This window comes from Dendrobates tinctorius, unplaced genomic scaffold (assembly GCF_039654945.1).
Source record: "Dendrobates tinctorius isolate UK_male_01 unplaced genomic scaffold, ASM3965494v1 ptg000004l, whole genome shotgun sequence".
Lineage (NCBI taxonomy): Eukaryota > Metazoa > Chordata > Amphibia > Anura > Dendrobatidae > Dendrobates > Dendrobates tinctorius.
Genome location: NW_027361672.1, coordinates 40,053,451 through 40,078,254, shown reverse-complemented (window position 1 = coordinate 40,078,254; position 24,804 = coordinate 40,053,451). Strand labels below are relative to the sequence as shown.

At 48.3% G+C, this 24,804-nt stretch overlaps 1 protein-coding gene across 1 annotated transcript in view; it reads left to right on the top strand.

The window, feature by feature from the left end:
* Positions 1–24,804, top strand: part of RIOK1 (RIO kinase 1) — a 94,667-nt gene that overhangs the window by 26,891 nt on the left and 42,972 nt on the right. Inside the window, exons 8-12 of the mRNA XM_073567237.1 lie at positions 3,356–3,436; positions 4,542–4,628; positions 13,214–13,351; positions 20,300–20,403; positions 22,747–22,853. Of these exons, the coding sequence (XP_073423338.1) occupies positions 3,356–3,436; positions 4,542–4,628; positions 13,214–13,351; positions 20,300–20,403; positions 22,747–22,853 (517 nt within the window). The remainder of the gene's footprint in view (positions 1–3,355; positions 3,437–4,541; positions 4,629–13,213; positions 13,352–20,299; positions 20,404–22,746; positions 22,854–24,804) is intronic.

Here is a 24,804-nt window from a genome sequence, read left to right as displayed (position 1 = left end):
GTGCTCCATCAGGACAAGGTGGTCCTGTGGCCCCCGTCTGCCTTCCTAAGGTGGTGTCCACTTTCCACCTAAATGAGGACATTGTTCTCCCGTCCTTTTGTCCAGGTCCCATCCACCCTCTGGAGCGCTCCTTGTACAAGTTAGACCTGGTCAGGGCCATGAAGGTCTACTTGGCTAGGACGTCTCCCTTGCGGAAGACAGACTCTTTTCATCATTCCAGATGGTGCACGGAAAGGTCAGCCGGCCTCCAAGGCTACCATTGCTCGCTGGATCAGATCGGCAATTTTGTAAGCCTACCGGGTCAAGCATCGAGTGCTCCCTCCTGGAATTAGAGCTCACTCTACCCGGGCAGTGGGTGCCTCCTGGGCGGTGCATCACAGAGCTGCGCAGCAGCTCTACAGAGCAGCAACCTGGTCTTCGATCCACACGTTTGCCAAATTTTACAAGGTCCACACCTACGCTTCGGCGGACGCCAGCCTAGGCAGAAGGATCTTGCAGGCGGCGGTGGTGAGTCCGCTGACCTGATGGAAGTTTGTTTCCCACCCCAGGGACCTGCTTTGGGATGTCCCATGGTTTCTGTGTCCCCCAATGAAGCGATGGAGAAAACAGGATTTTTGGTTGCTTACCGTAAAATCTGTTTCTCGGAGCCTTCATTGGGGGACACAGCACCCTCCCATATTCTGCAACTCCTGTTCTTGTTTGTTTACAGTTGAGTTGTCTGTTCTGTGTTCATTCTGTTTTGTTACTTCTCCTACTGCTTTCTCACTAACTGAGGAAATTAGTGCCGGTCGGTGGGGTGTATACTGCGGAGGAGGATCTAACCTTTTTCTGTACGTAGTGTCAGCCTCCTAGTGGCAGCAGCATACACCCATGGTTTCTGTGTCCCCCAATGAAGGCTCCGAGAAACAGATTTTACGGTAAGCAGCCAAAAATCCTGTTTTAATAAATGGTGGCGCCATGTCACGTTTAGAGACCCCCTGATGTGCCTAAACAGTGGAAACCCCCCCAATTCTAACTCCAACCCTAACCCCAACACACCCCTAACCCCAACCCTAACTTTATCCCCAACTCTAACCCTAATGGAAAAATGGAAATAAATACATGTTTTTAGTTTATTATTTTTGGCTAACTAAGGGGGTAATAAAGGGGGGTTTGGTTTTACTATTTTTTTTTTTGTTTTGATCACTGTGATAGGGTTTATCAAATGAACCAATAGGAAAAACTTCCTATTGTTGCCGGGTGCTGGCCTGCAGATCTCGGCGGGCGCTTGTGGATGCGCCCACCGTTTTCTCCTAGAAGAAGAAGCCGGGGGACTTCATGGGGGGGGTTGCAGGGTCAACAGAGGTACCTGGGGGAAAGGTGGATCCGGGGATCCTATTTCTCTCTCCTCTGATGTGCGATCACATTAGAGGAGAGAGAAGTTAAATGTAAAATTGGACTTCTTTTTTTTATTTTGCGGTCACCATTATACCGTTAATAACGGTGATTGCAACACCGGGGTCGGTAAAAACCGACCCGAATCATGATCTCTGGGGTCTCGACTCTGGGGGCCCCTATACCCTTATTCCTCAGTGCCATGAAAAAGCGGCGCTGTGGCATAAGTACCATTAACTGCTGCCGTTTAGAGGTGTATCGGCGGTTAAGGGGTTAATTAAGAGTATCAGTCACTTGTATGTTGCATTTGAAAAATTTTCTTAATGTTGGTTCAAGGACTAACATTTAGGTGTGACAATTTGACTTTTTTTATGAACAATACTTAAGGGTAAACTTGTAATACAACTATTTTCAGAGTGGTTGGAAGTCATTAGGTTGTAATTTGTGTGTTGTGGGTCAGTTTTTCGCATTCTCCATACATTATGATGGAGAGGTGAATGCCCACGGCCCTCTGTATTCAAGTCTATTGCAGTCTTCAAAAAAGCCAAATGCTGCTGACACTTGTTGTTCCAGTAGGTGAGGGTCACGGGCATGTGGGTATGTCATAAATTCCTGGGGATTGATTACACCTTTTAAAGGGGTTGTCCGGTCCAGACTGATGAGTCTGCAGCCACTCTGTGCGACTGCAGACTTATGAGTCCCCCTCCCAGGCAGTGGGCGTGGTCTCGTTCTAGTGAGGCCGCACCCTCTAGTCAGCCACGCCTACTGCCTGTAAGTGTACGGAGCGAGGCCACGCCCATTGGCCGAGTGTTTATCATTTATACATGCTCTCTGGTCCCGGGTTGGAAACCGGCGAATCCTTGCAGCTCGCACTGCATCTGAGTCACACAGAGTTTGGACAACCCTTTTAAATCTGCTGGCTTACCCATGATACTGTCACTTTTTAAATGTAATCTATATTAACTAATTATATACCAGTGAGATTAATTATAAAGCCTGTGCAGATTTCACACTGTAGAGGGTTAGGCATCATATTTAATGTACCATATTTTCCGGCGTATAAGACGACCCCCCAACTTTTCCAGTTAAAATAGTAAATCATCTTAAAAGTCGGGGGGTCTTCTTATACGATTGTGTCATCTTATATGCCGGGTGTGGAGCAATCTTCATATGGCGGAGGAGTGGTCCCGATGAAGAAGGGAGGGTGAAAGTGGAGTTAACATCCCTCTTTTACCTCATTGGTGGCAGCAGTGCTGCGGGTCTCTGTGCTGTGGGGATCGGCGGCTCCTCCATCTGCAGTGTGGCGGCTCTGTGCTGGGTGTCGGCGGCTCCTCTTTGTCCAACGTGAGGGCGCTGTGCTGGGGGGTGGCTGCGGCGGCTCTCTGTCCAGCGTCGGGGCTCCTCCGGCATTTCCCCATAGCCCGGAGGCCCAGGCAGCTCCATTGCTGCAATGCGGTGGTGTCCGGGAAAATGGCCGCCGTAGCCCGCGCGAGCTCAGTTCAGATCCTGTCTCCCGAGATCTCGGGACGAGATCTGAATCTGAGCTCGCGTGGGCTCCGGCGGCCATTTTCCCAGAGGCCTCCCCATCGCAGCAATGGAGCTGCCTGGGCCTCCGGGCTAAGGGGAAATGCTGGAGGAGCCCCGACACTGAACAGAGAGCCGTCGCAGCCGCCCCCCAGCACAGCGCCCCCACGCTGGACAAACAGGAGCCGTCGCCACACCGCTGCCACCAATGAGGTAAAAGGGGATGATAACACCACCTACACCCTCCCTTCTTCATCGGGACCACTCCCCCGCCATATGCACTCGGCGTATAAGACGACCCCTGACTTTTAAGCAGATTTTCAGGGGTTAAAAAGTCTTCTTATACGCCGGAAAATACATTATTTATTTTTTTAGTTAGTTTCGTATATGCATTTGTTCATCTTAACAATGTCCTCTTCCCAAATTCTGCCTGTATTTATATACATTTTCTTTTAAGGTTTCGACATGGCTATTGCAAAGGAAACCCTCGAAAAATGGTGAAGACATGGGCAGAAAAAGAAATGAGGAATTTAATCCGGTAAATTATTGGATCTTTAGTTTTACAGAGTAAGATGTTACGTGAGCTGTGTGGTTTTGTTCTATTAGTCCACTGTTGGTGAACATTGGGCAATTCGTATAGAGATACATCTGATATTTTCTTTTCTTTTTGGTGTATGCAAGCAGTCCCTGACTTACGAACATGCGACTTAGAGTCGACCCCTGGTTACGAATGTCAGCTATTGGGAAAAAGAAAAAAATAATGTACTCTCTGGCTGCCAACTATTCCTTTCCACCGCTGCACGCCTCGTCTCCCATCTCTTCACTAGACCAGGACTTCCTGCTGTATCCAGGCCGGACCTCACTATGCTTCATAAAGTCTCGTCGTCTGCACCTGGACGTGGCTGGAAGTCCTGTTCTATAATGAAGAGGGCAGAGCTGCAACGTGTATGATATCGAAAAGAGGAGAACACGACTGTGAAAATAACTGAAAAAATACTCATCTCTCTGTCCCTCTTAATTCCAACAACAGAAAGAAGATGACCGAAGGGCAAGCAGCAGGGTGATTTAAGAAATGTGTTCGTTAAAAGAAACCCTAATGTTTTCCTTCTGGCTCTCATCTATCCACTGTTACATGCCTCATCTACAAGTCTTCCGGCCGCATCCAGGCCTCGTAGGTTTCTGCGAATCATAAGGTTGCGATGTTGATTGATTCTTTCCATTGTGTCATGCTGGATTTTCAGCCTCTTCACTATGGACCAGGACTCCTGGCTGCATCCTGGCCAGCGCTCACTGCATGTCATAAGGTCTTGTCGTCTTTGCAACCTTATGACACACAGTAGCCTCTGGGGCCTGGATGCTGCTGGAAGTCCTGGTCTGTAGTTAAGGGGACGGTGATGCAGTGAGCAACGGAAAAAGGACTGGGTGTCAAGCAGCTGTGCTGCTGGAGCAGCCAGGTGAGTGTGTTTTTTGTTTTACCAGCCCTGTTTCAACTTGCATACATGTTTGGGTTATGACCAAAATTACAGCGCAAATTTAGTTTGTAACCCAGGGACTGCCTGTATTACAAATATTGTGAAGTAGAGTTCTGATATTAAAAACATGGTGTTATTTTGTATCCATTGAATCCTTTGTTTCATGTTTAGACTGAACACTGCAGGGATTCCCTGTCCAGAGCCGATTATGCTGAGAAGTCATGTCCTTGTTATGAGATTTATTGGAAAAAATGATACGTGAGTAAGGTTTTGTCTATGAATAGATATTTTCTTCTGTTAGATTACGTTTCGCTTGCGATTAATAGGTGTGGGCGCTATAAATAATGGAATGGAGACATCTTGATATACATGCTAGCTTGCTACTGGTTTAGAACAATATACTCACTATTCGAGTATTCTTCTCCTAAAAAAATTACATGTTTTTCGTGGGGAAAGTGCTGAAAATGTGTTGTAATATGTTAAAGAATATTTAATAGTAACATTTGACTTTAATTAAAGAGTAACCAAGGTTCCATTCCTTTTCATAAATCAAGAGCATGTGAAAATAAGTACCGTATTTTTAGGACTATAAGATGCACCTTTTTCCTCCCAAAATGTGGAGGAAAATGGGGGATGCGTCTTATAGTCCGGATGTACCGACTTTGGTTGTAGTGGGAGATGCGGGAGAGGTTTTCGGCGGAGCAGCGGGTCACAGAGACAGGAGCTGGCGGCTCCGGCTAACTCCTGTGCTCGCTGCTAAAGAGAAATGAATGTTCACTGCATTCCATGCCCCTGGGCGTGGATGGCAATAATATTCATTTCTTTCTGGCATCCTGGTGTGATTGGCCCCATCCTGTTCCTGGAATGATTGGGTCCCATCCTTATCCTGGTATGATGGCCCCATCCCGGTTCTGTTATGCATTGCCCCATCAGAAAAGATTAAAAAAAAAAAAACCATTACACTTCCTTTCCTCTGCTCCCTCGCAGTGTTCTGCTCCTGTGCCGGAATACTCACCGGGACTGTTCGTCACAGAGAGTGGCGTGTATTCATTCCTCTTCAGTAGCGCGCAGTGTCCAGCTCCGGCTTCCTGCTGCTACCGGCAGTCACGTGTGCCGATGCTTAAGAGAAATGAATATCTATATTAATTTCTCTTAACTATATTAGCACATGTGACCGCCGGCAGCAGCAGCAAGTCGGCGGCTGACACTGAAGAGGAACCGCTCTCTGCGATGAACAGTCCCGGTGAGTATTCTGGCACCGGAGCAGAATGCTGCAAGGGAGCGGAGGAAGGTAAGAGTAATGTTTTGTTTTTTTTATCTTTTCTGATGGTGCAGTGCATAACAAAACCGGGATGGGGCCAATCATACCAGGATAAGAATGGGGGCCATGCACACCAGGACTGGGAATGGGGGGGGCCATGCACACCAGGACTGGGAATGGGGGGGGCCATGCACACCAGGACTGGGAATGGGGGGGCCATGCACACCAGGACTGGGAATGGGGGGGGCCATGCACACCAGGACTGGGAATGGGGGGGGGCCATGCACACCAGGACTGGGAATGGGGGGGGCCATGCACACCAGGACTGGGAATGGGGGGGGCCATGCACACCAGGACTGGGAATGGGGGGGGCCATGCACACCAGGACTGGGAATGGGGGGGGCCATGCACACCAGGACTGGGAATGGGGGGGCCATGCACACCAGGACTGGGAATGGGGGGGCCATGCACATTTGGACGAGATGGAGACCCTACATACCAGTATAGGGATGAGGGCGATCATTCCTGCCAGGATAAGGATGAGGGAGCCATGCATACCAGAGTAGGGATGAGGTGGGCCATGTGTATCAGGATGGGGATGAGGGGACCATATTTAGCAGGATAAGGGGATATTAAGTACAGAATTGACCACATTTCTTTATCGCCTTATTGGGGGACACAGAATACCATGGGTGTATGCTGCTGCTGCTGCTAGGAGGCTGACACTATGCAAAAAAAAAAAAAATTTCTCTGCTCCCTCCTCCGTTCCTGAGCGCGCTCTTTCAGCGCGCCTTTTCTAGCCCATCACAGGGCTTCTTTCTCTTTGGACTGCCAGCTTCCCCTCTCGGTCAGACCCCTCCGTCGCTGATAGCCAATCACGGCGCAGCCGCTAAGCTCCGCCCCCCTTCTTCCAGCACAAGGATTTCCTGGTTTTTCACTCCTTCCTGCGCTGCTTGGGGGACACTTTGGCGTTTCTTCTGCTGCTCACAGAATCTCGGTAGGCTCGGCTCTGGCACAGGGATTAGCTCTCCTCGGCAGTTTTTTCCCTAATTTTTGCGGCCATTCAGTGCAGTTCACTTATGCCCAACCCTTCAGGGGATCTCTGCTTCAGGCCCACCGCTACCTTTTACGCCTGTGCGCGCTGTAAAAAGAAGTGGGCATCGGGTCAGTCGTCCCCATTCTGCCCCCCCTGCAGTCCTTCCAATATGTCAGCATCTCAGGAACGCACAGAATCCCGGGCGGAGGGCACTCTTCCCTCCTCTCTCCCTCCGGAGTGGGCCGTTACAATGTCAGTCTGTTTCTGACTTGACAAAAGTATCACAGTCGCTGGTCCAGGTCTTAGAACGATTACCTCAGCTATCCTCAGCCACCTCTGCCCCGACCACCTCTCGGGGTGAGTCGTCCGCACCTGACCGCGACCTTCAGAGAGACAGACAGGGAAGGACTTCTCGGAAGCGGGCTCTGTCCACTTCGTCTTCGAGCTCGCAGGGCCCTTCCGCTCCCAGGCCTCCTTCTCCTTCCTCGGAGGACAGCCTTCAGTCAGGCGATGATTCTCATTCGGAAGCTAGCTCAGAGGGGAACAGCGTTTCTAAAACGCGGGACATGGTCGATAGTCTTCTTGCAGCTATCTTCCAAACACTAAAGCTTAAACAGGATGAGGCTCCAGCTCAGGAAAGCTTGGTTCTCCTTAGACGAACCAGACCTCCGTCTCGAACATTTCCCAATCACGACGATTTCGATACTACCTTATCCAAACACTGGGAGCGCCCTGAGCAACGTTTCTCAGGCCGCAAGTACTTGGACGTTCTGTACCCCTTTGACGCAGAACTGCTCTCTAAGTGGTCCAAGGCTCCAGAGGTAGATCCTCCAGTATCCCGGATGGCCTCTAAAACGGTGCTCTCGCTGCCCGACGGGGCATCGCTCAAAGATCCTACTGACAGGCAGATTGAATCTCTGGCTAAATCTATCTTTGAGGCATCTGGCGCCTCTCTCTGCCCTATTTTCGCATCCGCCTGGGTGGCGAAGGTCATTTCCGCTTGGGCAAAAATTCTTTGCAGAGGCATCTTAGCGTCAGCTCCTCAAGACGAGTTGGCAGATCTTGCAGATCAGATTAACCAGGCGGGAAAATACCTTTTGGCCGCCTCCTTGGACGCGGCCGGCTGCGTAGCAAGGGCTAACAGCAACATAGTAGCTGTACGCCGAGTCCTTTGGCTAAAGTCATGGAATGCGGACACGACTTCGAAAAAGTCGCTTACCAATCTGCCGTTCCATGGCTCTAGGCTCTTTGGAGCAAAGCTGGATCAGATAATTTCCGATGCCACTGGAGGTAAAAGTACTTCGCTTCCCCAGTCTCGACCAAAACGTCCCTTCAACAGAAGGGGGTTTCGACCATTCAGGCCCTTTCGTCCCTTCCCTGCCACGGAGAGAGTCACTCAACAGGATCGTCCGCCTGCCACCAGGGAGCGGGATCAGAGGAAACCTTCCTACAAACCCGCTCCTCGCTGGAGATCTAGAGGACAATATTCCAGATCTGCAGGAGCCAATTCCGGCAGATTTTCATCTAAGTGACGGGTCACCCCCACCTGGAATTTCTTCCAGGGTGGGCGGCAGACTTTCCTTTTTCGCGGATGCTTGGCTGTCCGTTGTAGACGACGCTTGGGTCAGAGAACTCGTCGCATCCGGTTACAAGATCGAATTTGCTTCACTCCCGAACAGACGGTTCTTCCGGTCTCGGCCTCCGCGACAGTGGGCCCAGGTTCCGGGTTTTCTGCAGGCCATTTCCTCCCTCCTTTCCGCCGGAGTCATTGTTCCCGTTCCCTCAGACGAACGGTTTTCCGGGTTCTACTCCAATCTCTTTGTAGTCCCGAAGAAGGACGGCTCTCTTCGTCCTATTCTGGACCTCAAATTGCTCAATCGCCACGTGAAGATTCTTCATTTCAGGATGGAGTCTCTTCGGTCGGTGATTGCTTCCATGGAGCCCGGGGAATTTCTCTGCTCGGTGGACATTCGGGATGCCTATCTGCACATTCCAATATGTGTGCAACATCAGAAGTATCTTCGATTTGCGTTTCAGGGAGACCACTTTCAGTTCACAGCTCTCCCTTTCGGCCTAGCTTCAGTGCCCCGGGTTTTCACGAAGGTGATGGCGACCGTCATGGCCATCCTTCGCTCCAGAGGGATCCTCATCATCCCTTATCTAGACGATCTTTTGATCAAGGGTTCGTCTCGCCAGGACTGTCTCCGGAGCCTTAAGATAACCCTGGACACTCTCAGCCGCCTAGGTTGGCTGGTCAACAAGGAGAAGTCCATTCTGATCCCCACCCAGCGTCTGACCTTTCTGGGTATGGAATTCGACACGGAGCAAGCCCGTGTTTTTCTTCCAAAGGAAAAATTTACAACTCTGGCCAAGGGCATCAGAACTCTCAAGAGGCCTGCTCCCATTCCCATTCGGTTCTGCATGAAGGTCCTGGGGAAGATGGTGGCCTCCATGGAAGCCGTGCCCTTTGCGCAGTTTCACCTTCGCCCCCTTCAGCTGTTTCTGCTTTCAGCCTAGGACAAGACCACGAGGTCCTTGGACCGTCCTATTCGGCTTCCTCTCAGAGTGAGGCAGTCTCTCACTTGGTGGCTACGGCCAGCGTCAGTTCTCCAAGGGAGGTCTTTCCTTCCGCCTCAGTGGCGAATCATCACCACCGATGCGAGCCTTCTAGGATGGGGAGCCGTGTTCCATCAGAAAGCGGCCCAAGGACGCTGGCAGCCACAGGAGTCTCTCCTTCCAATCAATCTTTTGGAGATCAGGGCAATTTTCCTGGCCCTTCTTCACTGGCAGCCCCTCCTCTCCGGCAAGCCGGTCCGTATTCAGTCGGACAACGCCACGGCCGTAGCGTACATAAACCATCAGGGGGGCACGCGCAGCAAACAGGTAATGTCAGAAGTGGCCAAGATACTACGCTGGGCAGAACGTTACGTTCCGACAATCTCCGCCGTCCATATTCCAGGGGTGGAAAATTGGGCAGCCGACTTTCTGAGTCGCCAGGGCCTAGCGTCCGGCGAATGGTCCCTGCACCCCGCGGTTCTCTCTCAGATATGCGACCGTTGGGGCACCCCGGATGTCAATCTCATGGCATCTCGGATGAACCACAAGGTGCCGCAGTTCGTAGCCAGGTCCAGGGACCCTTTAGCCGTCGCATGCGACGCACTGGTGACTCCGTGGTCCCAGTTTCAACTTCCGTATCTGTTCCCGCCTCTGGCATTGATCCCTCGGGTGGTCAAAAAGATAAAATCGGAAGGCGTACCAGTGATTCTAGTCGCTCCAGATTGGCCAAGACGGCCTTGGTACGCGGAACTGGTCAACATGCTCGCGGACGTTCCCTGGAGGCTTCCGGACCGTCCAGACCTTCTCTCGCAAGGCCCCCTTTACCACGAGAATTCTCAGTCTCTGAATTTGACGGCATGGCCGTTGAGACCGCAATTCTGAAGGAATCAGGTCTGTCCAGTCAGGTTATTCAAACTATGATCAGAGCCAGGAAACCAGCCTATTCCCGCATTTACTATAGGTACTGGAAGGCTTTTTTCCGTTGGTGCGATGATAAAAGAGTCTTCCCGATGTCTTTTTCTATCCCGTCGATCCTGGGGTTTCTTCAGGCTGGGTTAGACGCGGGTCTGTCCCTCAGTACGCTCAAGGGCCAGGTTTCCGCTCTCTCTATCCTCTTCCAAAGAGAGCTAGCTTCTCTACCACAGGTCAAGACCTTTCTACAAGGGGTTTCCCACGTGGCTCCTCCTCATCGTTCGCCAATAGACCCGTGGGATCTCAACCTCGTCCTTAGCGCGCTCCAGAAGGCGCCGTTCGAGCCTCTCCAGGACATTCCTTTGTCCCTTCTCTCTTGGAAGGTCACCTTTTTGATCGCCATTTCATCCATCAGAAGAGTTTCTGAATTGGCGGCCTTGTCATGTCGTTCTCCTTACCTCATTCTTCATCAGGACAAAGCCGTCCTCAGGCCCGTTCCTTCTTTTCTTCCAAAGGTGGTTTCCGCTTTCCATATCAATGAGGATATCGTCCTTCCTTCTTTTTGTCCGGCTCCATCTCATCCTCTTGAGAAGTCTCTCCACAAACTGGACGTAGTTAGAGCCCTGCGTGTCTATCTTGCCAGGACCTCTTCCTTTCGTCTGTCCGATTCCTTGCTGATCATCTCTGAAGGTCGCCAGAAGGGCCTTCCGGCTTCCAAATCCACGATCGCTCGCTGGATTCGTTCTACCATTCTGGAAGCGTATCGTCTTCAGGAAAAGCGGCCCCCTCCGGGAGTAAGAGCTCACTCCACCCGGGCTGTGGCGGCTTCGTGGGCTGCTCGTCACCAGGCCTCGGCCATGCAAATTTGCAAGGCTGCAACCTGGTCATCTTTGCACACCTTCACGAGGTTCTACAGGGTTCATACCCAGGCTTCGTCTGATGCTGTGGTTGGTAGGAAGGTTCTGCAGGCGGCGGTGGCGCACCGGCCGACCTGAGCCTTTCGGTTACTTTCGTTCCTTTTTGCTGTTCCCACCCTTGGGACTGCTTTGGGACGTCCCATGGTATTCTGTGTCCCCCAATAAGGCGATAAAGAAAGATGGATTTTTGGTTCTTACCGTAAAATCTCTTTCTTGGAGCCTTCATTGGGGGACACAGCACCCTCCCTGTTTAAGTTGTACCGTGTTGGGTCTTAGAGTCCCTTGTTGGGTTGGTACATATGTTTCGAGTTTTTCTCGTTGCTTCTCCTACTGCTTTTTCACCAACTGAGGTGCTTGGTGCCTGTCGGTGGGTGTATACTGCCGGGAGGAGCTAATTTTCTGTTTTTGCATAGTGTCAGCCTCCTAGCAGCATACACCCATGGTATTCTGTGTCCCCCAATGAAGGCTCCAAGAAAGAGATTTTACGGTAAGAACCAAAAATCCATCTTTTTTGCTTCTGTTTTTTTTTGTGCTTAATTTCCTCTTCTAAAACCTAGGTGCGTCTTATAGTCCAAAAAAAAACGGTAACTTAGTAATATTTCTTATCAGAGAAATCTGCTTTCTTCTGGACATTTCACTCTCAAAGTTCTCAATTCCCTGGTAAAATCTGTGTTCGGTGAAGAATAACTTTCCCTTCACTGAGATAGCAGATGTCAGATACTACTGATGAGATTCTACATAGAAGGGACAGAGGAGAAGGAAGGAAGGGCCTAAAGGCAAATCTCCACTCCTGTTCACATAGAATCTCATCCGTAGCAGCTGCCATCTCTTATCTCAGTAATGGGAAAGTCTGTCTTCACTGAGATACAGATTCTACTTATGAATTGAAAGTGAATGTTCAGTCTTGGCGGAGAATTAGGCCATGTTCACACGTAATTGCCACATTTTTTTTTTTTTGCGGAAAACGCAGCATTTTACTGTCCCAGCGAGCAAAGTGAATGAGATTTCTGAAATCTCATGCACATCTTACTTATTTTTTCCTTTCAGATTTGAAGCGGTTTCGTATCTGGAGCATGTCAATCCTGTTTACATTTTTCTTTTTACTCATTTTAATAACTGAGAAAATGCATGCGAAAATAAAAAATGCACGTATTTTACATAGTGTTTTTCCTGCCTCCACATCAGTATTTGCAGCAGATTTTTCTGCTGCAAATACTAGATGTGTGCACACAGACCTAAGCAGGTTCCTCTGATAAAAATGTGTACTATTGATTTATGAAATAAAATTAAAAGGATGGTTACTCTTTAATGGGTACTAAGCACTCAAGCAAACTAGGAAAAGCTCTTGGCTCAGTATTCTCCCCTGAGAGCTGAGTCAGATAGAAAATCTTTGCAATTAAAAGGGGCTCTCAGTCTACAAAAACTTTTTAGAATGATGCATACCTTTTGAAGGAAACTTGTTAGCCAACTCATGCTGCCCAAACCACAGGCCCCATGAAACAGAGCCTGGCTGAGAAATTGCCGCCTGGTATGAATGAAAACATTATTTGAAGAGTGCCAGCCAGGGGGACTGTAGGGACAGACGTGATCAACCCGGTGTCTGCCTGGGTTGAAGCAGGATTACTCTCTATTTTTTTTTTTCTCTGAAAAGTTTGGGTGTTTCAGAGACAAATATATTTAGCGGCAGTCGTGCAGCCAGGCTCTGATTCATGGTGCCCATGGTTTAGGCAGCATAAACAGACTACTTTGAAACCTGTTGTTTTAATGCATTTCATATAGCTAATACTGATTTGCATTTATGTAAAAGTTGAGATTTTTAGTTGGCTTAGATTTTAGGTATATATTTGTGTACGGGTGAGTGTATAGCCAGGGTCCATCATGGTGTTTGTAGTGGTTGGGCCTTGCTTATTCCAGTGCAATACGTGTATGTGTGGATGGTGTTTTCAGAACGTCATTAACATGTAGGGAAAAAATGCCACACAAAATTAATTTTGCTACGAATATGAAATGCCTATGCTTATGTGAAAAAGCCATGCAATACATAGAGGGGAATCCACAAGCACCATAGCATGTAGATTATGTGAGATTATTCTGTCTTATCTGAACTTGCACTATTTTATTTGTGTCATTCTCACTTTGATTTTGGTTCTTCTTTTTCAAGGCCTGCTCCATTGCTGAAAAATGTCCAGTTGTCAGACTCTAAGGCTCGGGAGATTTATTTAGACCTTATTCATTACATGAGAAACATGTACCAGGGTGCCAGACTTGTGCATGCAGATCTTAGTGAATTTAACATCCTGTAAGTAAAAGGCTTTGTGATTCTCAGTAACATGAATAGTGATGTAAAAAAATCTTTTGTACTGTCTAAAGTTGGGTGGTTGGGAGTTATGTTTGAATCTCCATGTACATTTTGTTACAACTGTTTGAGCTTTTTACAGATATCAAGTATATGACAAAAATCCGCATGAAAGATAGTGTTCACACAATGTTTTTACTGCCAAGAGAGTAGGTTTTGGCTGCAGAAGAAAAATGCTGTGTGAGCATAGCCTAAAACATACTGCAGAAGCATCTACCCTAATAATGGAGAGCTACAGGGGGGTAGTTTTATTGAAGAACCTCCCAGCGTTCCAAATAAGGGTCTGTAAGTTGGCAAGCCTAATGTTTCTTTATCGCCTTATTGGGGGACACAGAATACCATGGGTGTATGCTGCTGCTGCTAGGAGGCTGACACTATGCAAAACAAGAAAATTAGCTCCTTCCCGGCAGTATACACCCACCGACAGGCACTAGGCACCTCAGTTTGTGCTTAGTGTCTGTAGGAGGCGGACCGGGATCTTCCCAGATCCGCAATTAACCTTTCTTTCCTTTAGGTGTTCTAGTGGAACTTTTTAATTTTTTTTGTCTTTTCTTTTGCAGATTCAAGTCGGGAAACAGGGTGGAAGTTCACCCTGCTTTCCCATATCAGGCGGCTGAGCGAGCAGTGTGGCTGATCCCACATCGCAACTCTCAGTACGCTGGCAGGACTGTTTCCCATATCACCTCTTGGTGCTATGGGATGTGGACAGGTGGCTGGTCCTTGCCAAAAATCCTCCTCCTCACCCCTCTCTCGGGACAGGGCTGAGAGGAAGACGGCGATCGCAGGATTCCCCTCGTCATCAAGAGGTTCACGCCGTCTTCTGCAGGATGCGGGTACAGAGGACAGCGGCTTGCCACTACCCTTGTGGGGCCCCTGTGATCACCCTCTTCAGGGACAGCAGGTAAGTCCCTGTATGACCCCTTCAGCCCGCAGCATCTCCTGAGGCTCATCGATGGAGGAACAGCAGATCTCATTTTTAAATTTCCCGCCCTCCCCCCCGCCTGACGGGCGCCGCTCTCATCAGCCGCGCGGCTCTCCATAGATCCCAAGTGCTTAGGACAGGGTTTTCTATTCCTGTCCTCACAGCTGGGCAGGTTTTTGTTCCACAGCGTCTGCGCACAGTACCTACATTCAGGTCTATTCTTCACGGGGCTGCAGTGCCGGTTTTTTGTGCTTTCACTTTCGCTTTCGGCCCCGCTTTCAGAGCGCCTCCTCTCTCTGAGCGCGCTGTTCTCGCGCCGTTTTTAGCCCATCACAGGGCTCCTCTTCACTGCTGCTGGGGTCAGATCCAATTGCGGCTCAGCCGCTAAGCTCCGCCCACGTCATCGGACATTTCCTGGTTGTTAGGTCCTGGCTTTCTGCGCAGCTTGGGGGACACTTGAGCATTTCTGCTGCTCGCCGGAACTAGGTAGGCTCTGCTCCTTGCAAAAATATTAGCCCTCCTCCACAGTTATTGCCCAATTTTCGCAGGCCATTCAGCGCAGTCTTTTCCTTATGCCCAACCCTGCAGGGGTACTCTTGTTCAGGCCCACCGCTATTCATTACGCCTGTGCGCGCTGTAAAAAGAAGTGGGCTTCGGGTCAGCCATCTCCTTTCTGCCCGTCCTGCAGTCCTTCGGCTATGTCGGCCTCTCAGGAGCACACAGATTCCCGTGATGAGGGTACGTCCTCTCTCCCAGACTGGGCCGTGGCTATGTCCCAGTCGGTTTCCGATCTGACCAAAGTCTCTCAGTCCCTGGTCCAGGTCCTAGAACGTTTGCCTCAGCTTTCTACAGCCACCGCTGCGCCGACCACCTCTCAAGGTGAGTCGTCCGCTCCTGACCGCGACCTTCAGAGGGACAGGCCGAGTAGGATTTCTAGGAAGCGTCTCCTATCGGGCTCGTCCTCCAGTTCGTTAGGCCCATCTGCTTCACCCAGGTGTCCTTCTCTTTCTGAGGATGACCTTAGGTCAGACGACGATCGACAATCAGGGTCTAGCTCAGAAGCAGACGACATGTCTAAGACTCGAAATATGGTCGATAGTCTTCTTTCAGCTATCTTCCAAACCCTGGAGATTAAGCAGGACAGGCCCATTACTCAGGAATGTTCTATACCATTTAAACGATCTAGGCCGCCACCCAAGACTTTCCCAAACCACCAGGAGTTTGATACGACTCTAGCCAAACATTGGGAGCACCCCGAGCAACGCTTTTCGGGCCGCAGGTATTTGGATGTCCTGTACCCATTTGAGGCTGATTTGCTTTCAAAATGGACCAAAGCCCCTGAGGTGGACCCTCCCGTTTCTCGCATAGCCTCTAAGACGGTTCTGTCCCTTCCAGACGGGGCATCGCTTAAGGACCCAACAGACAGGCAGCTAGAATCTTTGGCGAAGTCTATTTTTGAGGCCTCCGGCGCTTCCCTCTGCCCTATTTTCGCCTCCTCCTGGGTGGCTACAGTCATTTCGGCTTGGGCAAAAATTCTTCGCAGGGGCATCTTAGCAGCAGCTCCCAAGGATGAGCTGGCAGACCTAGCAGATCAGATTAATCATGCAGGTAAATACCTCTTAGCCGCCTCCTTAGATGCGGCCGGGTGCGTAGCAAGGGCTAACAGCAATATGGTGGCTGTACGCCGAGTTCTTTGGTTAAAATCTTGGAATGCGGATACCACCTCTAAGAAGTCGCTCACCAATCTGCCCTTCCATGGTTCTCGGCTCTTTGGGGCCAAGCTGGATCAAATAATTTCGGATGCCACGGGGGGGAAAAAGTACTTCACTCCCCCAGTCTCGACCACGACGTTTTTTTAATAGAAAGGGTTTTCGGCCCTTTAGGCCCTTTCATCCGTTCTCGTCCACAGAGAGATCGGCCCAGCAAGAGCGTCCGTCCGCTTCCAGGGAGCGTGAGCAGAAGAAACCTTCTTACCAGCCCGCTCCCCGATGGAGATCTAGAGGACAATACTCCAGGTCGTCGGGTGCCCGTTCCGGTAGGTTTGCTTCCAAGTGACGGGGCACCCCCACCTGGAAGTGTTTCCAGGGTGGGAGGCAGACTTTCCTTTTTCGTGGACGCTTGGCTGTCGGTTGTCGACGACGCTTGGGTCAGGGAAATCATCGCTTCCGGTAACAAGATCGAATTTTCTTCACCGCCAGGCAGGCGTTTTTTCCTGTCGCGACCTCCAAGACAACGGTCCCACATTCCAGGATTCTTTCAGGCCGTCTCATCCCTTCTTTCCGCCGGAGTGATTGTTCCCGTTCCCTCAGACGAACGGTTTTCAGGGTTCTACTCAAATCTCTTCGTAGTCCCGAAGAAAGACGGCTCCCTGCGGCCAATCCTGGACCTCAAATTGCTCAATCGCCACGTGAAGATTCTTCACTTCAAAATGGAGTCTCTTCGATCGGTGATAGCCTCAATGGAGCCCGGAGAATTTCTCTGTTCTGTGGACATACGGGATGCCTACCTTCACATCCCTGTTTGCTTGCAGCATCAGAAATATCTCAGGTTTGCGATTCAGGAAAATCATTACCAGTTCACGGCTCTTCCCTTCGGCCTAGCCTCTGCCCCCCGTTTTTTCACGAAAGTGATGGCGACGGTCATGGCCATCCTTCGATCCAGAGGGATTCTCATCATTCCTTATCTGGACGACCTCTTAATCAAGGGCTCGTCCCGTCAAGACTGTCTCCTAAGTCTTCAGATAACCCTGGATACTCTCGTCCGTCTCGGATGGTTAGTCAACAGAGAAAAGTCCGTTCTCAGCCCCACTCAGCGTCTGACCTTTTTAGGCATGGAGTTCGACACGAACCTGGGCCGGGTGTTTCTTCCGAGGGAAAAATTTGCGGCTCTGTTCAAAGGGATTCGAGCCCTCAAACGGCCTACGCCCATTCCCCTTCGATTCTGCATGAAAGTTCTGGGGAAGATGGTAGCTTCCTTGGAAGCAGTGCCCTTTGCACAGTTTCACCTTCGTCCTCTTCAGCTGTCCCTCCTATCAGTCTGGGACAAGACGACGAGGTCCTTAGACCGGCCCATTCTCCTCCCTCTCAAAGTGAGGCAATCCCTCACTTGGTGGACGATGTCTACATCACTCCTCCAGGGGAGGTCCTTCCTCCGCTTCGGTGGCAAGTCATCACCACCGATGCCAGCCTCCTGGGTTGGGAAGTGGTTTTTCATCAGAAGACGGCTCAAGGACACTGGAACCCACAGGAAGCTCTTCTTCCTATCAATCTGCTCGAGATCAGAGCGATCTTTCTGGCCCTTCTTCGCTGGCAATCCCTTCTCGTCGGCAAGCCGATCCGCATTTAGTCGGACAACGCCACGGCTGTGGCGTACATAAACCATCAGGACAGCACGCGCAGCCACCAAGTCATGTCAGAAGTGGCCAGGATTCTGCGCTGGGCGGAACGTTACGTCCCAGCAATCTCCGCCGTTCACATTCCAGGGGTGGAAAACTGGGCAGCCGACTTTCTGAGTCGTCAAGGCCTAGCGTCAGGCGAATGGTCTCTCCATCCCTCAGTCTTCGATCAGATATGCAAGCGCTGGGGTTCTCCGGACGTCGACCTCATGGAATCTCGGATGAACCACAAAGTTCCGCGCTTCGTAGCCAGGTCCAGAGATCCTCTAGCCGTCGCTTGCGACGCCCTAGTAATCCCGTGGTCCCAGTTCCAACTCCCTTATCTTTTTCCACCTCTTGCCTTGATCCCAAGAGTGGTCAAGAAGATAAAATCGGAAGGCGTTCCGGTAATGCTTGTGGCTCCAGACTGGCCGAGACGGCCTTGGTATGCGGAACTGGTGAACATGCTCGCGGACGTTCCCTGGAGACTTCCGGACCGTCCGGATCTTCTCTCGCAAGGCCCACTTTACCACGAGAATTCTCAGTCTCTGAATTTAACGGCATGGCCGTTGAGGCCGCAATCCTAAGAGAATCAGGTTTGTCCAGCCAAGTGATTCAGACGATGATCAAAGCCAGGAAGCCAGCCTCTTCCCGCATTTACCACAGGTGTTGGAAGGCTTTTTTCCGTTGATGCGACGATAAAGAAGTTTTTCCAATGGCCTTTTCCATTCCGTCCATACTGGGTTTTCTCCAGTCTGGCTTAGATTCGGGTCTGTCTCTCAGTACCCTGAAGGGCCAGGTTTCTGCCTTGTCTATCCTCTTTCAAAGAGAGCTCGCTTCCTTACCGCAGGTTAAGACGTTCCTCCAAGGAGTCGCTCATGTGGCTCCTCCTCATCATTCACCAATAGAACCGTGGGATCTCAATCTCGTTCTTGGCGCTCTCCAAAAGGCGCCGTTTGAGCCCATCCAGGACATTCCTTTGTCACTTGTTTCATGGAAGGTAACCTTTTTGATCGCCATTACATCCATCAGAAGAGTTTCTGAGTTAGCGGCCTTGTCATGCCGTTCTCCTTATCTGGTGCTCCATCAGGATAGTCGTCCTCAGGCCCGTTCCTTCCTTCCTGCCAAAGGTGGTTTCCTCCTTTCACATCAACGAGGATATCGTTCTTCCATCGTTTTGTCCGGCTCCTTCTCACCCTCTTGAGAAGTCACTCCACAAGCTGGATGTTGTTAGATCCTTGAGTGTCTACCTCACTAGGACCGCTTCACTTCGTCAATCCGATTCATTGCTTGTCATTTCTGAAGGTCGGAGGAAAGGGCTTCCGGCATCCAAATCCACGATCGCTCGCTGGATTCGTTCTACCATTCAGGAAGCATACCGACTTCAGGACAAACGGCCTCCTCCGGGAGTGAGAGCTCACTCCACCCGGGCTGTGGCAGCTTCGTGGGCCGTTCGACACCAGGCTTCGGCTCTGCAACTTTGCAGGGCCGCGACCTGGTCGTCTTTGCACACTTTTGCGAGGTTCTACAGGGTTCATACCCAGGCCTCGTCTGATGCAGTTGTTGGTAGCAAGGTTCTGCAGGCGGAGGTGGTGCATCGGCCGACCTAAGCCCTTCCTGTTCTTTCGTTCCTTATTGCTGTTCCCACCCTCGGGACTGCTTTGGAACGTCCCATGGTATTCTGTGTCCCCCAATAAGGCGATAAAGAAAGATGGATTTTTGGTTCTTACCGTAAAATCTCTTTCTTGGAGCCTTCATTGGGGGACACAGCACCCTCCCTGTTTTAAATTGTAACGTGTTGGGTCTTTGAGTCCCCTGTTGTGTTGGTACATATGTTTAGAGTGTTCCGTTGCTTCTCCTACTGCTTTTTCACCAACTGAGGTGCCTAGTGCCTGTCGGTGGGTGTATACTGCCGGGGAGGAGCTAATTTTCTTGTTTTGCATAGTGTCAGCCTCCTAGCAGCAGCAGCATACACCCATGGTATTCTGTGTCCCCCAATGAAGGCTCCAAGAAAGAGATTTTACGGTAAGAACCAAAAATCCATCTTTTCTTGCCAAAGAAGATCTCATAGCTATTTAGTGTGTCTTCACAAATGGGAAATGCCAGTCCTCAATTTAGCGCGTACTGACTTCTGAGAAACAGTGACCACTTTGTAAGGGAGGGCACCTATGGGGAAATCTAATTATTGCCCCTGATTGTTCAAACCCCAAATTCTACTGTATGTATATAAGTTCTCTTTATTAAGAAAATTGATAAATGAAATCAAAGGCTGAATGTTAACTGGTATTTTCAGGTACAAAATAGGATGGTTGGCATTCCTACATGGGAACAACCTAGTAAGATTTGCTTCTTTTTTAAACAATACTGTATATTGCCAGTGTGCAGCCAGATCTCTACTGAATTGCTCATCTAATATATATTATTTCTTGTCTTAATAGAGTTGCAGGATATATGTGTATCACAAAATATAGGTTTCTTGACAAGCCATTCTAGTCATAGTATTGTTTGCGCTATTATCTCTTCTGCTTCATATATCTTCTGGTTACAAATAGAGCTTTGAATACTTTTTGAGGTGTATTACTGTAATAAATTTCAGGTACCATAATGGACAGGTATATATAATCGATGTGTCTCAGTCAGTGGAACACGATCATCCTCATGCTTTGGAATTTCTCCGGAAAGACTGTGCCAATGTGAATGGTGAGTTTTAAATATCTGTCTGCATGATTTTACACCCCAAACTATTTAAAAGATAAGTCCAACAATACCTTTACATGGCCGGTCCATTCCTCTGTTACTGAGAAATCAGCATTTTAACTGAAAGGCTTCAACTCTTCAGTCTCAATTGCATATCTCACTCAAGCTCTATTTGCCTCCCAGAGCCACCTCCTCCTGCTTAATTGACAGCCTCTGTACTGTTACTTTGGGTAAAGAATGTATCAGTAAAGAAAGAGGCGGTGCTGGACAGGGAATAAAGCTGGCGGGACATTACAAATCTACATACTTTTTGCAGTATATCATTCTTTTTGTCTACAGGTGGTTGGTGGAATTTTCTTGTAGATTGATCTGGAAGGCCTCATATATGTGATCCAAAGATCTAAAAAAAAAAAAAATCAGTCTTATACCAAAATTAATACTAAGGCCCAATGTACATGAGATTTCTGATGGGTTTCAATTAATATTTCTTTGTTGGCCGATGTCAGATATCCTTTAAAGGGAATCTGTCGGCAGGTTTTTGCTACCTCATCTTAGAGCATCGTGAAGTAGGTAAAGAGAAGCTGAATCTAACAATGTATCAGTTATATTACTGAGTGCAGCCGTTCTCACACAATCAGTGTTTTTACAATTAGAATGAAGCAGAGCTGAGAAAGCTAACCCAGCCCACGCCCAGCTCTGTATGTAGAATGTCTATAGACAGTGAATTGCTTATCACAGGAGGGGGTGTGTGGGACCAGCTAGTCACAGCAATGATATGCGACTGGTGCTAAAACAATCACTGTAAGCAAAGAAAACCTTGGACCTTGATAAGAGAGGCATCTGTGTTTTAACTTCTACCTCATGCTATTTTCAGATAACATAGCAATAACCTGCTGACAGATTCCATTTAATACATTAGGATCTTTTCTGTGTTAGAAAATATAATTTGTGGCTTTTATGAGCAGGCATAGATTGACTTTTTTTTTTCAAATCTGTTTGCAATGTGCAGGCCCCACCTACTTTTTTGATGCCATTTGTAGCTTTATTACTTTGAAGAACTGACATAAATTTGTTGTCAAACTCTCCACTGTTTATTCAGGATGCTGCCTTCACTAGCTCTCATACAGCAGCACTTTTCATTCTTGGAGTGATTTTCCCCTTCTACAGTCCATGAGGGAATCTTCTCTCCCCAGTGTAGTCATGCTGACATGATATTTTTGTTTTGTTTTTTTCTCCCTGATGCTCTCGATGCAATTTCACTTCCTCCTGGTTCTGCATTGTGGGACATTTCCCCCTCTAACTGCAAATTCTGACCTGAGAGCTCCTCCCTTTTTACGATGCTGTGTTTGGAACCAGTCCCCATTCCCCTGCAGATTCTGCTCTGGGTTCTCTTCTCTTTGTACTGATGCCATCTGTGTGTAGGATCTTTGCCCCTCCTGCAGCATATTCTCCGGAGTCCTCATCTCTCTTTAATGATGCTGCCTGTGAGTGGAATCTTTCCATATTCCTCTGCAAATTCTGCCCCAGGTTCTCTTCTCCGTACTGAAGCTCTCTATATGTTTGATCTTTGCCCCTTCCCCTATAAATTCTGCCCTAGGTTCTCTTCTCTTACTGAGTTTTTCTCATTAATGATGCCTCTGTGTGGGATTTTCCCCTTCGCCCACATATTCTGCTCTGGGTTCTCCTCTCGCTGTGCTGTTGCTGATCTTTCCACCTCCAGATTCTGTTCTGGGTTCTCTCTTTATGCTGTCTGTGTGTGGGATTTTTTAACCTCCATTTCCAGGTTCTTCCCTGAGTTCTCTTTTTTTCTCTGTGGGTGGGATCTTTCCTCCCCCGGCAGATTCTTCCCTGTGTTCTCACCTCTTTACTGATACTGTCTGCGTGTTGGGGCCTTTTCCTTCCCCCTTGCTGATTCTTCCCTGAAATCTCTTTTCTCTTTACTTATGCTCTCTGTGTGTGGGATCATTCCCCCTCTCCCTGTAGATTTGGCCCTGGGATCTCACCTTTCTTTACTTCTGCTTTGTTTTCGTGATCTTTTCCTTTTTCCTTGTTTTTGGTTCTCCGCTCTCACTACAGCCTGTGATCTCTCTTTCAGGCCCTTTGTCTTCTCTTCCTTGTTTGTGAAGCTGTGCCAACAGCAACATGGAGTCAGAAATGAGGCCAGCGATACACTGCAGTAACAGAATAGTAGCCAGTTTTAATGAAGACTTGCTTTAGAAAGATGGTTAATTTTAAGAACCAAATTAAGTTTTAATATCAGTAAAAGGTGTGCACAGTCTTTGAATATAAGCAGAAACCTTGTACCCAGTATTAAATAAAGTAACCCAACTTTCTGTTTGCTGGCAGATTTCTTTGTGAAGTATGGTGTAGCTGTGATGACCGTTCGAGAACTTTTTGAATTTGTTACGGACCCATCTATAAATCAGGATAACATGGATGATTATCTAGAGAAGGTAATCTGAATAATAATCTTTGGCCTTCTTAATTGGCTCCTATACTTTTTTGCTTATGGATCTTGCCTGTAACCGTATAAATGCATTGTGAGTGCAATAGCTGATTAACCTATCATACCTACAATGCAGCATGTCCAGGTGTGTAACAGAGAAGGTGCAACCATGTATAAGAACTTTCTGTGTTCATAATTACAGGTGCTGCATGGATGGTTGCCTATGTTCATATAGCATAAGCTCAGAAAATGACAAACTCGAGGGAGGTGATTACTAGCTTTTTTAAATAGGTCAGCATAATATTTCTGACATTTCTGATGGCAGCCTTTTAACAGAACATAGTCGGCACATTAAAACAGTGTTTTGTGCCGCATCTCCAGCCCTCTGACCTCGTCATAAATTAAGTCATTGAGGCAGGACTTCTGGCTGCCGCAAGGCTCATATATCAAGGGCTTGATTTATTATGAGCTCAGTGGGATGGAGATGTGCCAGAAGCACTCACTCCTTTGATAAAACCAGGTAGGGAAATGTTTATCTCAAAGAAAGCATCAGCTTCAAGCCACTGTTATGTTGTCTGTGTAATCACTTTCTCCCCTGGACATAAATTGTGGTATGTGACGACCATCTTCCTGCATTGTCAGACAGGGCCATTACACACTACATAGCAGGGGCACGTTTATAAGATTGTCTCAGCACAGAAACATTTTTTTAATACGTTCAGTTGTAGAACTTATTAATACTAGCTTGGCCCGTGTGAAATTTTCGCACATTGATCGTCAGGGCGCAGGCAATTTCAGAAAAAGCAAGTTGGTCAAATGTAAATGTATTTCATGAGCTGATGAACACAGACAGGTATTTATTTATGTAGCTTGGTAATACAATAAATTGGTTTGATAAGTAGAGGCCAAAAAGTCTTTCGGTTGAGGTGCCACCTGTAGGTCATTGTGTCTTTCTTCAGGTTTATTAAAATGAATGTTTAAATTTTATTTAGTGATAAAATCATGTGTGGTTTGTTTGGTTCTTTTCTTGCTGAAGGGAGCAAGTTTAGCTTTGAAATGGTGTATCATTTGTGTGTGTGTGGGGCGAAGTAATCACTGAAAAAGCAGTGCATGGTTACAAATGTGTTTGCATATGTGACTCACCTGCAATGAAGTGTGCAATCCTTCAATGTGCCTGAAATAGGCTGGGCAAGCACTTGAGCAAGCTGCAAAGACCCCAAGGCAAATGTTTGCATTTGTTTGTGATGTCTGTAAGCAGCTTTGTGGTAGTGTGCTTTGGCGTAGTGTGCTGCCACCTGCAGGTAATTTGACCTTTCAAATGGTGTATCCATTTGTTTGTGTGGGTGGAGTATGAACGGAGCAAGTGTGCAATTCAATAGGCAGTGCATGTTTAGAAATGTTTGCATATGTGCCTCACCTGCAGTGAAGTGTGCAATCCTCCAATTTGGCTAAAATAGGCTGTGCAAGTAGTTCCGCAAGCTGGAAAAGCCCCCAGGGCAAATGTTTATTTCTGTTTGTGATGTCTGTAAGCAGCTTTGTGGTAGTGTGCTTTGGGGTACTGTGGTGCCACCTGCACGGCATTTTTCCTTGCTACATGTTTATGAAAATTAATGTTTAAACTATATTTTGTGATCAAATTGTGGCTATTGTTTGGCTATTTTCTTGCTGAAGGGGGCAAGTTTACCTTTCAAATGGTGTATCATTTGTGTGTGTGTGGGTGCAGTATGAAGGGAAATACAAAGTGATCACCAAAAAACAGTGTTTAGAAATAATAGAATAGATTCTAAGATATATTTATTAAAATGTAGTTCATTCATGGTACAAACTCTTAAATGGTGGAAAGATTTTGCAGAAACTGTGCTGCCAGTAACATTAAAGGGACCCATGGACAGCATGTATAGGACGCTTGCTGAATCAATTCAGGCAGGTGTGTTTTAGGCTGGATTCAAATGAGTGTA